This window comes from Acanthochromis polyacanthus, chromosome 4 (genome assembly GCF_021347895.1).
Source record: "Acanthochromis polyacanthus isolate Apoly-LR-REF ecotype Palm Island chromosome 4, KAUST_Apoly_ChrSc, whole genome shotgun sequence".
Lineage (NCBI taxonomy): Eukaryota > Metazoa > Chordata > Actinopteri > Pomacentridae > Acanthochromis > Acanthochromis polyacanthus.
Genome location: NC_067116.1, coordinates 4,888,659 through 4,902,858, shown reverse-complemented (window position 1 = coordinate 4,902,858; position 14,200 = coordinate 4,888,659). Strand labels below are relative to the sequence as shown.

General features: G+C 41.3%; 1 protein-coding gene across 1 annotated transcript; it reads right to left on the bottom strand.

Moving 5' to 3' along the window:
* Positions 1 to 3,887: 3,887 nt before the first annotated feature.
* stx6 (syntaxin 6) lies at positions 3,888 to 12,991 on the bottom strand. The gene is made up of 8 exons (XM_022209076.2): positions 12,790 to 12,991; positions 10,550 to 10,719; positions 10,327 to 10,421; positions 9,779 to 9,838; positions 7,369 to 7,497; positions 7,188 to 7,294; positions 6,999 to 7,093; positions 3,888 to 6,668 (listed from the first exon to the last, which is right to left on the bottom strand). Exons 1-8 carry the CDS (start codon positions 12,822 to 12,824, stop codon positions 6,592 to 6,594), a joined length of 768 nt encoding a protein of 255 aa, XP_022064768.1. The 5' UTR covers positions 12,825 to 12,991; the 3' UTR covers positions 3,888 to 6,591.
* Positions 12,992 to 14,200: the final 1,209 nt, after the last annotated feature.

Sequence of the window (14,200 nt, the reverse complement as noted above, 5' to 3'; positions counted from 1 at the left end):
ATCCAATAAATTTCGTTCCACTTCACGATTGTGTCCCACTTGTTGTTGATTCTTGACAAAAAATAAAAATTTTATATCTTTTGTTTGAAGCCTGAAATGTGGCGAAAGGTTGAAAAGTTCAAGGGGGCCGAATACTTTCACAAGGCACTGTATGGGGCAAAGACAAAGTGCCGGTTATGAGGGGCCAGCATCAGATGGAGCTGGACTGCTGAAGTCAGTATCGCTGCTACTGACAGTAAGCCTACATTCTCTTGTTTTGCTGCATGTCTGTTCCTGCTCAACACAACTGAGATCGCAATCAGTGCCCTGTCCCACATGTTTCTGGTATTTTCCTGCTAAATCCACAGCTATGCTGTGTTGTAAGCAGGGGTGAAAGGAGTTTTAAATTCTTGCCGGTACTATTACCAAAACCCTCGTCTCGCTCTAACTTCATGCATTTTAAAATAGCAAAGTTAAAACACAAATAAAAACGTATTAATATTTTACTGTAGGCCAATGGAATAGGTAGGAATTAATAATACTTGAAAATACGGTAAACTTTTTGCTTTAATTTAAACATTGATAAACATCCAGAATACAAAGCTCTAAGAACAGACATGAGGTCGCGAGCAAACACTCAGAATGGAACTAAACATCAAAACACATCACCTAAAAGATTTTCCACAGAGGCCTAAAGTAGTTACAGTAGTAGCAGTTAGTTTCTGATTTTCTGTGGTAACCCTTCTTCAGTCTTTTCTTTTAATCAAAGAGGTTATTTTCCTCTGCATTATTGCTTTGACAAAAAAAGATTGACTGTTTTGTAGTGCTTTAATCCGTTTTTATTTAAAATATGTATCTGTCAATGATAACTGTTGTAAATCCTGTTGGGAGTTTTTGAGCCAATCACAAGAACATGTGGAATTTCAGGTGTAATTTATTGTTCGTCCCGTCCCGGTGCAAGCGGCGCTTGTTGACGTCTATTGACGAGTTGTGGAAAATGTCCCAGTGCAATAAATCAAGCGCACCTACTTGCTATTGGCTGCTATTGGCCATAGCAGTCACTGTGGCTGAATCCCAGGCTGAATCCCAAACCGCCCCTACACACTACCCCTACACACTACCCCTCCGTTTGCGCGTTCCCGCGGAGGGTCCTCCATATTAAGGGCCGTCCCAAACCGCGTAGTGCGGAGGGAGAGTGGACTGTTCAGCCCTTAAATAGAGAGTCTGCATCGATGCTCACTCTGGACAACTTTTTCAGGAAGTGCAACGTCGAAATGGAGGAGGAAACAACATATTGATGTGAGTTCCACATGTGTCCATTATTTCTCCCACGCCCTTTTCACACTGACAGAACATCACAAAGAGTGGTGTAAAAAGATAAAACAAAAGAAACAAATCTTCTTCTCTGCTGACGTTTGATTTAATTGTGCACCCCCTGACACCTTAAAATTTGAACACAGCTGACAGAATTCATTCATTCATTTGTTGGATTTGAAATGCCAGATAATAGGATTGGAAAAAATGTGAGTGAAAAAAAGTGGGATGCTTTCGTCTTCTAGAAGCAGCAGCGATCCTAGTGCTACAGCCATGACAGTAGGCGTCTTTCTGTTACCATGGCGATGACGTCTTCCATTTTCCGGTGAGGCGACAGGGCGTCCCATTCCTTACGATCGTATTTATACCCTCCTCCTTCAATAATACGTGCCCTCCACAGCTGCGAGTGTGACTTCTTTTGGAGTGACACTCGGTAGTGGAGGGGGAGTGTGTAGGGGGGGTTTGGGATTCAGCCCCAAACCGCCCCCTACACACTATCCCTACACACTACCCCTCCGTTTGCACGTTCCCGCGGAGGGTCCTCCATATTAAGGGCCGTCCCAAACCGCGTAGTGCGGAGGGAGAGTGGACTGTTCAGCCCTTAAATAGCGAGTCTGCATCGATGCTCACTCTGGACAACTTTTTCAGGAAGTGCAACATCGAAATGGAGGAGGAAACAACATATTGATGTGAGTTCCACATGCGTCCATTATTTCTCCCACGCCTTTTTCACTGACAGAACATCACAAAAAGAGTGGTGTAAAAAGATAAATCAAAAGAAACAAATCTTCTTCTCTGCTGACATTTGATTTAATTGTGCACCCCCTGACACCTTAAAATTTGAACACAACTGACAGAATTCATTTATTCATTTGTTGGATTTGAAATGCCAGATAATAGGATTGGAAAACATGTGAGTGAAAAAAGTGGGATGCTTTCGGCTTCTGGAAGCAGCAGCGATCCTTGTTAGTTGCAACCTGTGCCACAGCGCTACAGCCATGACAGTAGGCGTCTTTGTGTTACCATGGCAATGACGTCTTCCGTTTTGCGGTGAGGCGACAGGGCGTCCCATTCCTGTCGATCGTATTTATACCCTCCCCCTTCAATAATAGGCGCCCTGCACAGCTGCGAGTGTGACTTCTTTTGGAGTGACACTCGGTAGTGGAGGGGGAGTGTGTAGGGGGCGGTTTGGGATTCAGCCTGTGTTACGGAAAGTAGACACGCATGCGCACTCATGTACTGTTGAGTGAACGGTCGATAGCAGGCAGCCAGGCGGTGTACCCGTACCGGATCTTTTGCTGGTACGCAGTACCGGACCGTTTCGGCTTACTTTCACCCCTGGTTGTAAGCCATCTCCATCTATCCATTGGTCAGTGCACTCCAAAACTTGTTTGACAAATCAGTATAATACATCCATTTTCTTCAGGAACAACACACATTAGATGAGTCATCTGGGGAATCCTCAGGTATCTGAGCCGTCCTATTGGCTTAGAGGCTGTGCAGAGCCACTCAGTGGGAAAAATCCAAACCACATGCCTCATGGCCTAAAAGAAAGTCTGGATATATTGAACTCTGCTGCTCATAATGTTTGTTTCTGTTTTCAAAGGAAAGTGCTGGTTTCTGGTTTTGGAAAGCTGAAGTAAAAACAGCTGATGTGCAGCATTTTCTTTTACCTTAAAGTCCAAGAAAAGCTAAAGTGTAGATGATTTTCCCAAAGATGAGCCAACTGACTGAAGGAACCAGGTTCACAGCTGTGATGCACAAATAAGTCAGTTTCAGCTGGTGATCCTGATGTTTCTGAAACGTTTTCCTGATGTTTCTGCAACGTTCTCTGGATGTTTCTGTAATGTTCTCCTGATGTTTCTCCAATGTTCTCTGGATGTCTCTGCAATGTTCTCTGGATATTTCTGTAACGCTCTCTGGATCTTTCTGTAACGTTCTCTGGATCTTTCTGTAACGTTCTCTGGATCTTTCTGTAACGTTCTCTGGATGTTTCTGTAACGTTCTCTGGATGTTTCTGTAACGTTCTCTGGATGTTTCTGTAATGTTCTCCGGATCTTTCTGTAACGTTCTCTGGATCTTTCTGTAACGTTCTCTGGATGTTTCTGTAACGTTCTCTGGATGTTTCTGTAACGTTCTCTGGATGTTTCTGTAATGTTCTCCGGATCTTTCTGTAACATTCTCTGGATCTTTCTGTAACATTCTCCGGATCTTTCTGTAATGTTCTCCGGATATTTCTGTAACGCTCTCTGGATCTTTCTGTAACGTTCTCTGGATCTTTCTGTAACATTCTCTGGATGTTACAGTAATGTTCTCCGGATATTTCTGTAACGCTCTCTGGATATTTCTGTAACTTTCTCTGGATCTTTCTGTAATGTTCTCTTGATGTTTCTGTAACATTCTCTGGATCTTTCTGGAACGCTCTCCTCATTTCAATCAAACAGGCCTTTTCCTCGACCCTGCTGACTGTGTTTTGATTTTTGTTTAATGCTGGTTTGCTCAACATTGTGAACATTTTTAACGGCTTTATAATTTCAATAAAAAGTGTCATAAAGAATCTTGTGTGATTTCAATAGCAGCAGAAAACAAACAGCTGTTTTTCTTTATCTGGAGTTTATTGAAATATTCACCTGCAGACACAAAAACTAAATGACGATGACTCAGACAGTTTTCACCATTCATCAATAACAAACCGATCGATAACACAGTTCCTCTGCAAACTGAAAGTCTTCATTCATTCACTTCAAACTCTGCCACTGATCACTTCTGCTGCCATTATTATTAATATTATTACTGTTAATATTATCATTACTACGGATGTCCTGATCACGTTTTCCCCCCAGATCTGATCCCAGTAATTTATTTAGTATCTGCAGTTACAATCTGACACCGTTTTCCTGATGAGAAACAATTCAAGTAGACGAAGTCTGACAACCGACTGTCTGTGATACTGTAGGTGGAATCTGAGATGTAGTGTTAGAGGGTAAATGTAGAGTTAGAGGGTAAATGTAGGGCTAGGGGGTAAATAACGTAATAGGGGTAAATGTAGTGTTAGGGGGTAAATGTAGTGTTAGAGGGTAAATAACGTAATAGGGGTAAATGTAGTGTTAGAGGGTAAATGTAGTGTTAGGGGGTAAATGTAGTGTTAGAGGGTAAATGTAGTGTTAGGGGGTAAATGTAGTACTAGAGGGTAAATGTAGTGTTAGGGGGGTAAATGTAGAGTTAGAGGGTAAATGTAGGGCTAGGGGTAAATAACGTAATAGGGGTAAATGTCGTGTTAGAGGGTAAATGTAGAGTTAGAGGGTAAATGTAGGGCTAGAGGGTAAATAACGTAATAGGGGTAAATGTAGTGTTAGGGGTAAATGTAGTGTTGGGGGGGTAAATGTAGTGTTAGGGGGTAAAGTATGTTCTCCTTTATAACACCAGATGTAAACCAAAGATCAGACTGAGGTTTGATCCTGATCAGTTAAAAAAAGACTCGATTGATCGTGATTAGATCAGAACATCCCATATTATTATTATTAATATTATTATTAATATTATAGTTATTATTGTGCCAATCTGTGAAGAAACATGATTGAAGTTTAATTTCTAGACGGAAACTGTTCCATGTTGTAGACGACTGGATGGATTTCAAGTTAAAACTCAGAACATCGCAGGTTTTTATCTTGTTTATCTCCTTTACTTTTTTCAGTCTGATCTGATTTTGTTCGAACAGCAAACATTTTCATTCCTGACATCTGATTGGCCGCAGATGTCATGTGACACATCACTGCTAGGTACCATGAACCTAATGATGTGGGAATCTTCACAATAAAAGCCTTCTATCGCTGCTTACAGGCTTTTACTGTGAAACAGCAGCGAAAAGTGTGTGGTAGGATTTCACATTAAAACGTCTGATCAATAAGTCTGATCGATCTGCTGGAAACATGATCAGAACAAAAAAAAAAAGTTTTCAGTCAACAAAAACAAACTGTAAACAAACTAACAACAAACAGGAAGTTTTAGTGTTTGTACTTTAAAAAGAGTTTCTAGGAACCAGTTCAACCTGAACCAACCACAACTTAAAATTGATGAAGACATGGTGATTAAAGTGGTATTCAAGTTAAAAAAATAAACCTGAGTTAAACCAGAGTTAAACTCGAGTTCAACTGGAGTTAACTGAAGGTAAACTGGAACTCAAATAGAGTTGAAACACAGTTAAACTGGAGCTAAACTGAAATTAAATTGGAATTGAACTGGAGTAAAACTCAAGCTGAACTGGAATTAAACTCAAGTTAAACTGGAGTTAAACTCAAGCTGAACCAGAGTTCAATTCAAGTTAAACTGGAGATAATTGAAGTTAAACTAGAAATTATAATGGAATTGAACTGGAGTAAAACTACAACTGAACTGGAGCTAAAGTAAAGCTAAACTGGAATTAAACTCAAGTTAAACTGGAGTTAAACTCAAGCTGAACCAGAGTTCAATTCAAGTTAAACTGGAGATAATTGAAGTTAAACTAGAAATTATAATGGAATTGAACTGGAGTAAAACTAAAGCTGAACTGGAGCTAAAGTAAAGCTAAACTGGAATTAAACTCAAGTTAAACTGGAGTTAAACTCAAGCTGAACCAGAGTTCAAGTCAAGTTAAACTGGAGATAATTGAAGTTAAACTAGAAATTATAATGGAATTGAACTGGAGTAAAACTAAAGCTGAACTGGAGCTAAAGTAAAACTAAACTGGAATTAAACTCAAGTTAAACTGGAGTTAAACTCAAGCTGAACTGGAGTTCAAATTAAGCTAAACTGGAATTAAGCTCAAGCTAGACTGCAGTTATAGTCAAGATAAATTGGAGTGGAACTGGTTATTTTCAGATGTTGAAATAAAAATCCAAACAAAAAAAAACGCAAAACATTAAAACACATCAAACGTGTTTCCACTGGTTTGACCTTTGACCTCTGAAACCAATTTAACAGTCAACAAACCAAAAGTGCCTTTTCAGTTCCACCAACCAGGAGGCCGACCAGGTGAGTCCAGAGGGTCCAGCAGAGTCCAGGTGAGTCCAGGAGAGTCCAAGAAAGTCCAAGAGAGTCCAGGAGGGTCCAGGGTCATGATGAGTCCAGGAGAAAACAGGTGAGTCCAGGAGAAAACAGGTGAGTCCAGGAGAATACAGGTGAGTCCAGGAGAATACAGGTGAGTCCAGGTGAGTCAGGTAGAGTCCAGTACAGTTCAGCACAGTAAAGTCCAGTCTGGTCCAGTAGAGACCAGCAGACACTGGATTAGGATGAATTTTCAGTGACAGCAGGAGGCATCAATCAAAGGATGAAGAAGAGGAGGATGACAACGAAGAGGATGGCAAGCAACACGCCGATAGCGCACCACTGCCGACGATCTGCAGAGACATTAAAACTAGTTAACTGGTGTTAACTACCCATAACTAACCATAAGATAAACACCTAAAACAGGTCAGAACTATTACCTAGTGTTAACTAACCAGAACTAACTATGAGATAAAAACCTAAAACAGTTCAGAACTATTAACTAGCGTTAACTAACCATTACTAACTATAAACACCTAAAACAGGTCAGAACTATTAACTAGTGTTAGTTTGCCATAACTAATTATAACTCACCATAACTACTCATAAGATAAACACCTAAAATTGTTCAGAACAATTAACTAGTTTTAACTAGTAGTGTCGTGTGTTGTCGGGCAGATTACCGCTGGTCATGTGAGACACTTTGGCCAGTTTCTTCATCACGTTGTCCAGACGGGACTGAGTGTTGTCCATCTCATGGCTGAAGTCGTCCAACATCCTGCAGAGACGCACAGGTAACACAGCTAACACATTAACTCAGGTGACACAGGTAAACTCAGGTAACTTAGGTAAACCTCAGTGGTGGGTCTTACACTGCCTGCTCGTCCAGTTCCATGCCGATCCGCTCCGACATGTTCTTCAGAACTCCGATGGTTCCAGAAACCAGCTCCAGCTGCTCGTCCTGCTGCTCCGCGATCAGCTGACACACAAACAGCAGCAGGTGAGTCTGAGTCCGTCTGGTGAAAACACAGGTGTGCTCAGGTGTTACTGTACCTGCTGCTGCACCTGCTGCTCCTCGATGAACTGAGAGTTGGCGTTCTGCAGCTGCCGGTCCAGGCGGCTGTATTTATCAGGACCGGGCTGCCAGATGGGGCCCTGGGCGCCGTGGTCACCAAGCAGAGCCTGAAACATGAAAACGCATCAGCAGCAGCTCCATATACACCAGGTGAGAGTGAACAGGTGAGGGTGAACAGAGTGAACAGGTGAGAGTGAACAGGTGAGAGTGAACAGGTGAGGGTGAACAGAGTGAACAGGTGAGAGTGAACAGAGTGAACAGGTGAGAGTGAACAGGTGAGAGTGAACAGAGTGAACAGGTGAGAGTGAACAGGTGAGAGTGAACAGGTGAGAGTGAACAGGTGAGAGTGAACAGAGTGAACAGGTGAGAGTGAACAGGTGCGAGTGAACAGAGTGAACAGGTGAGGGTGAACAGAGTGAACAGGTGAGAGTGAACAGGTGAGAGTGAACAGAGTGAACAGGTGAGAGTGAACAGAGTGAACAGGTGAGGGTGAACAGAGTGAACAGGTGAGAGTGAACAGAGTGAACAGGTGAGAGTGAACAGGTGAGGGTGAACAGAGTGAACAGGTGAGAGTGAACAGAGTGAACAGGTGAGAGTGAACAGGTGAGAGTGAACAGAGTGAACAGGTGAGAGTGAACAGGTGAGAGTGAACAGGTGAGAGTGAACAGGTGAGAGTGAACAGGTGAGAGTGAACAGGTGCGAGTGAACAGAGTGAACAGGTGAGGGTGAACAGAGTGAACAGGTGAGAGTGAACAGGTGAGAGTGAACAGAGTGAACAGGTGCGAGTGAACAGAGTGAACAGGTGAGGGTGAACAGAGTGAACAGGTGAGAGTGAACAGGTGAGGGTGAACAGAGTGAACAGGTGAGAGTGAACAGAGTGAACAGGTGAGGGTGAACAGAGTGAACAGGTGAGAGTGAACAGAGTGAACAGGTGAGAGTGAACAGGTGAGGGTGAACAGGTGAGGGTGAACAGAGTGAACAGGTGAGAGTGAACAGAGTGAACAGGTGAGAGTGAACAGGTGAGGGTGAACAGGTGAGAGTGAACAGAGTGAACAGGTGAGAGTGAACAGGTGAGAGTGAACAGAGTGAACAGGTGAGAGTGAACAGTTGAGGGTGAACAGGTGAGAATGAACAGGTGAGAGTGAACAGAGTGAACAGGTGAGGGTGAACAGGTGAGAGTGAACAGAGTGAACAGGTGAGAGTGAACAGAGTGAACAGGTGAGAGTGAACAGGTGAGGGTGAACAGGTGAGAGTGAACAGAGTGAACAGGTGAGGGTGAACAGAGTGAACAGGTGAGAGTGAACAGGTGAGGGTGAACAGGTGAGAGTGAACAGAGTGAACAGGTGAGGGTGAACAGGTGAGAGTGAACAGGTGAGAGTGAACAGAGTGAACAGGTGAGAGTGAACAGGTGAGAGTGAACAGAGTGAACAGGTGAGAGTGAACAGAGTGAACAGGTGAGAGTGAACAGGTGAGAGTGAACAGGTGAGAGTGAACAGAGTGAACAGGTGAGAGTGAACAGGTGCGAGTGAACAGAGTGAACAGGTGAGGGTGAACAGAGTGAACAGGTGAGGGTGAACAGAGTGAACAGGTGAGAGTGAACAGGTGAGGGTGAACAGAGTGAACAGGTGAGAGTGAACAGAGTGAACAGGTGAGGGTGAACAGAGTGAACGGGTGAGAGTGAACAGAGTGAACAGGTGAGAGTGAACAGGTGAGGGTGAACAGGTGAGGGTGAACAGAGTGAACAGGTGAGAGTGAACAGAGTGAACAGGTGAGAGTGAACAGGTGAGGGTGAACAGGTGAGAGTGAACAGAGTGAACAGGTGAGAGTGAACAGGTGAGAGTGAACAGAGTGAACAGGTGAGAGTGAACAGTTGAGGGTGAACAGGTGAGAATGAACAGGTGAGAGTGAACAGAGTGAACAGGTGAGGGTGAACAGGTGAGAGTGAACAGAGTGAACAGGTGAGAGTGAACAGAGTGAACAGGTGAGAGTGAACAGGTGAGGGTGAACAGGTGAGAGTGAACAGGTGAGGGTGAACAGGTGAGGGTGAACAGAGTGAACAGGTGAGAGTGAACAGGTGAGGGGGAACAGGTGAGAGTGAACAGAGTGAACAGGTGAGGGTGAACAGGTGAGAGTGAACAGAGTGAACAGGTGAGAGTGAACAGAGTGAACAGGTGAGAGTGAACAGGTGAGGGTGAACAGAGTGAACAGGTGAGAGTGAACAGGTGAGGGTGAACAGGTGAGAGTGAACAGAGTGAACAGGTGAGGGTGAACAGGTGAGAGTGAACAGGTGAGAGTGAACAGAGTGAACAGGTGAGAGTGAACAGGTGAGAGTGAACAGAGTGAACAGGTGAGAGTGAACAGAGTGAACAGGTGAGAGTGAACAGGTACCTGTCTGTTCTTTCTGTCGGCAGAGGCAGCAGCTGGACTCGACATTTGTTCTTTCATTTCCTTCAAAACAAAAAAGATCAGTCAGTGAATCGATCAGTTCTTCAGATACCAATAAACTCCTGATAGCAATCAATACGACATCAGAGATTAACTGTGAACGTATTTGATATTCCACCAGCATCGTTCCTCCTCTGTGACAGGAAACTGAATGTCTTTGGACAAAATAAGGGATTTAAGGAAACTCTGATCCATGTGTTCTCACCTTTTAGAGACCAAACAGCTGATCAATTCAGAAAATAGTCGATAAATTGATCAGTTATTCCAACAAATCAGTTTATCTGTCAGAGAATCAGCTGATTTATTGAACACGTTCACTCATTTTCTAGTGTTAAACACAGAGTCTCACATAATCACCAAGAAAACTCAGAGCAGAATCTCTGTATCGATCAAACCACCTGGACAATGTGTCTCTTTAAATAAAGTTACCTTGACGGTGCGTCTGTGTAAATAAAGTTACCTTGACGGTGCGTCTGTGTAAATAAAGTTACCTTGACGGTCAGCCTGGTGCTGGTGATAAAAGCTTTTCTCTTCGACAGTTCGGCTGCATCCAGATTAAACTTCTTCGGGTTCGACTCCACGATGCGTTCGCTGACGGTTAAGGAACGCTGTCAGTTTTCATTTTAAACGTCTGAGGCACAGAATTTCAAACACGCGTCACATGATCATCACTCGTTGTCGTATAATCACCACGTGACCGTCATTTAAGGATATTGATTGTCTCGTCCAGGTCCTCCAGGTCCCACTCGATGGAGCGCAGGCTGTTCCTCAGCTCATTGGTCGTCCAGTCGATCTCCTCCTTGGAGGCTCCGCCTCCTTCCTGCAGGAGTTCACGCCATCTGTGATGGAGGCTCTGAGCTGCATTCACGGCCTTCTGCACCTCCCTGTTCAAAGGCAGCAGGAATGAATAGAATAGAATACTTTTAATTGTCATTATACATACACAATGTACAGAGGTGGTGAAAGGTTTTCAAACACTCCATACATTTGTGAAATATGGCATGAAGAATCACTCTTAGCTCTTTAATTGGAATTTCTTTTAGTCCAATCATAATCATGATATTTACCCTCCTGTTTTCCTCATTTAGTGGCACCAAAAAATACTGTTTCCTTGTCTGACAAAACTCCCAAAACTCTGCAAAAAAAATTCTAACATTTCAGAAAATTTGCAAAACCTTCAGGAAGAAAATTCCAATAATTCCTTAAAAGTTTTACTTTCAAAAAATTCCCCAAATTTGGCAAGAAAATACTAGTAAATATTTTCAAAAAATGTGCTAAAATCTTACAAAACTCCTAAAAAATATCTACAGTGATTCCATATATATCAGTAAAACTTCTATTATTCTCTTAAGAACATTCACATAAAAATCTACCAAAATCCAGTGAAATTTGCTGGATTTTGGTTGATTTTTATGTGTGAATGTTCTTAAGAAACATTTTCAACATTTCTTTTTTCTACCAAAAAATATCCAAGTATTTCCCAAAAATGTTGAAAATGTGGACATCAGACGTTTCACTGAGATTTTTTTTTCTTCACATTTTCAAACTGAAACAGGTCAATTTTGATCCGCAGGACGACACAAGAGTTAAATAAATCCTAAAAAAAGCCATTAAAAACCCCCCAAAAATATGGATTCCCTAAAAATAAGAAATTTTGAATATTGGGTCATTTTAGTAGAATTTAGTTTTGGTGACTTTCTTGTAAACAGTAGACCAAAAAATGTATTTGTTTGTGTCTGTCTAATGCAGCCACACCTTTACAAACACTAAGAGTATTTTTACACAAATATTTCATGATACATTTGAGATTGTGTAAAATTTAAAAGGTGTCTGAAAACTTTTTTCCACCGTTGTATAATGAAATTAATGACAACTCTTGTGGTCTACGTTGCACATAAATAAAAAGCAGAATGTAAAGTTTCACTCTGTGTGAACAAACAGAAATGTCAAGTTTTACTCACTAATAAATAAATGGAAAAGTATAACTGTTTTGTTTTCTTGTAAATGTTTTAGTTAGTTTAGTTTGAAGTTATTTTTACTCATTCATCGACAAAAGAAAAAAACACTTCAATATGGTAAAACAAGAGTTTCCATACTTCTGAATAAATCTGTAATCTGTCCCTTTATAAAAAAACAATCTGTTTATAATGAGCATTAAAAATAAACAAACTAAAAAATAACTGTAAAGTGTGAGAGGCCTGCAGCCACTCTCACTATCAGAGTTTTCTCTCATAGCAAACACCATGAGAGTCTTAATTAATTTCTTTGTATTTTAATAACATGCTGGTTTTAATTACATTTTTAAATCTAGCTGTTATTTAAATCATTTTGATTCCTCATCTAGATTGTCTAGAAATAAACTGAAATGTCAAGTTTATTCTGATTAACTGTAAACTGAAAGAAATAATATATATATATATATATATATATATATATATATATATAATTTTTATTATATATAATGTTGTGTTTACAGGTGAAAAAACAGAAATCTAAAACTTCATTTTGATTTCTTGTGAATAAATATCACTGTAACACTGTATTATATTTCTAAATAAACAGAAGTATACGGTTTTAAATTATATTCTTTTTATCTGTAAATTCATAAAAATGTATTCTGTATTTCTGCTATTGTTAATATTTAGGAACATTTTCGTTTTTAATTTTCTGGACTCAAATGTCACGTGATCACAGTCAAACTTTTATCCTGCTAGCACAGAAGAGCTAAAATGCTAACAGGTTAGTTTGCTCATTAGATTACAGAAGGCTAACATTAGCATGCTGGTTAGCTAAGGCTAGCTGGCTGAACTCCAGATTATTTGATCAAATTGATTATTGATCAGCTGTCCGCGGGCTAAAGGTAGCTATTAGCTCCCTGATAGCATCGGCTCTGCTGTAGATGTGAGTATTAGCTTTCAGTTAGCCTTCAGTTAGCTCGGTGCGGGGGTTCTGACCCTTTGACGACAAAGAACGGGTCTTCCATAGACATGGTGGCGGTTCTGATTCAGTCCATTCCTCAGACTCGGGGTTCCGGATCAGCTGTGTTCGGTTCGGATTAAAGTCCGTTTATCTTCATTGGAGCTGCCGCTGCTAGCCGTTAGCACCACTGCTAGCTCCGCTTTGTTTACATGCAGCACCGGAGACTCCCTGTGACGTCAGAGACACGTGGGCGCTTCTTCTTCTGCTACTGCTGCTTTCTTCTTCTTCTACAAACTTCTCGACATGCTTTATATTTCCAAAGTCTTTTTAATGCGAATTTTTAGATTTTGATTTTTTTTTATTTGGAATCTTTTTGTTGACAAAATAGTTGTATCCGATATATATATTCATATATGCTAAGGAACAGATTCATGGATCAGAACTTAGTTTTTTCTCTCTCTCTTCTCCTGTGTGGAGCCTCAGTTGTCCCTGAATATAAACTGGATTTAAAGTAAAGCAGCAGCTCCAACAGTAACCTGCTGCTCTCTGATCACAGATCAATCAGGATGTAACTCAGTGTCATATTGTCTAGTATAGGCCCCACAGAGTTGTTTATAAGTTACTCTTTAAGCTTGTCAATGGTTGATTGTTGCTTATTTTGTTGCTTTGCTACTTTTGAAGAAGTTGCTTTGAGAGTTTCTTCTCTTGCTTTTCTCATTGGTGAACTATCCACAATAGGTGTTGCACGTGGGCGTCTCTTCGATGAGTGCTCCTTCCCAACATTACTGCTAATGGGCACAAAAGAAGTATATGATCTTTCAGCTAGAGCGAGAAACAACACAGATTGGACTTTTCCTGATTGCTAGATGGGTTTGAAATTGAAAAAGTTGATGATTTCCTATCTTGGAGGCTACACCAACACAACACATTATAAAGAAACAAAAACTGGTAAAGCTTGGGGAGCACTGAACTCTCTGTCAAAAGTACGGGTATCTATGAGAGTATTTAAGGCATCAGTGGAATTCATCTTACTTTATGGATCTGACTCCTGGTCATTAATGAAGACACTCTCAAAAAGAATTGATGTGACTTAAACCAGAATGTCATGGATGGTACAAAATATCTCCTGGAAATCACAACTCACCAACAAGTCGCTGTATGCCTCACATCCACACCGGCCAATCACCATTAGGCAACAAAGACCAGCCCTGGATGGACATGTGGAGAGAGACAACGAAGCAGCTGGTCGTTCCTATGGAAATCTGATGCTGTCAGAAGGGCTGAGAGGAAGGTGTTACAAGAAGACACTGGTCTGGAAGGCAAAAAACTTCTGACTGCAATGTTGGATGGAGAGAGCCTGAGGAAGAACTTTTTTCATGTCATCAATTCCATCAGATGCGACTGACTAACTTGACTAGTTTTGATTCAGTTTAATGAGACAAACGA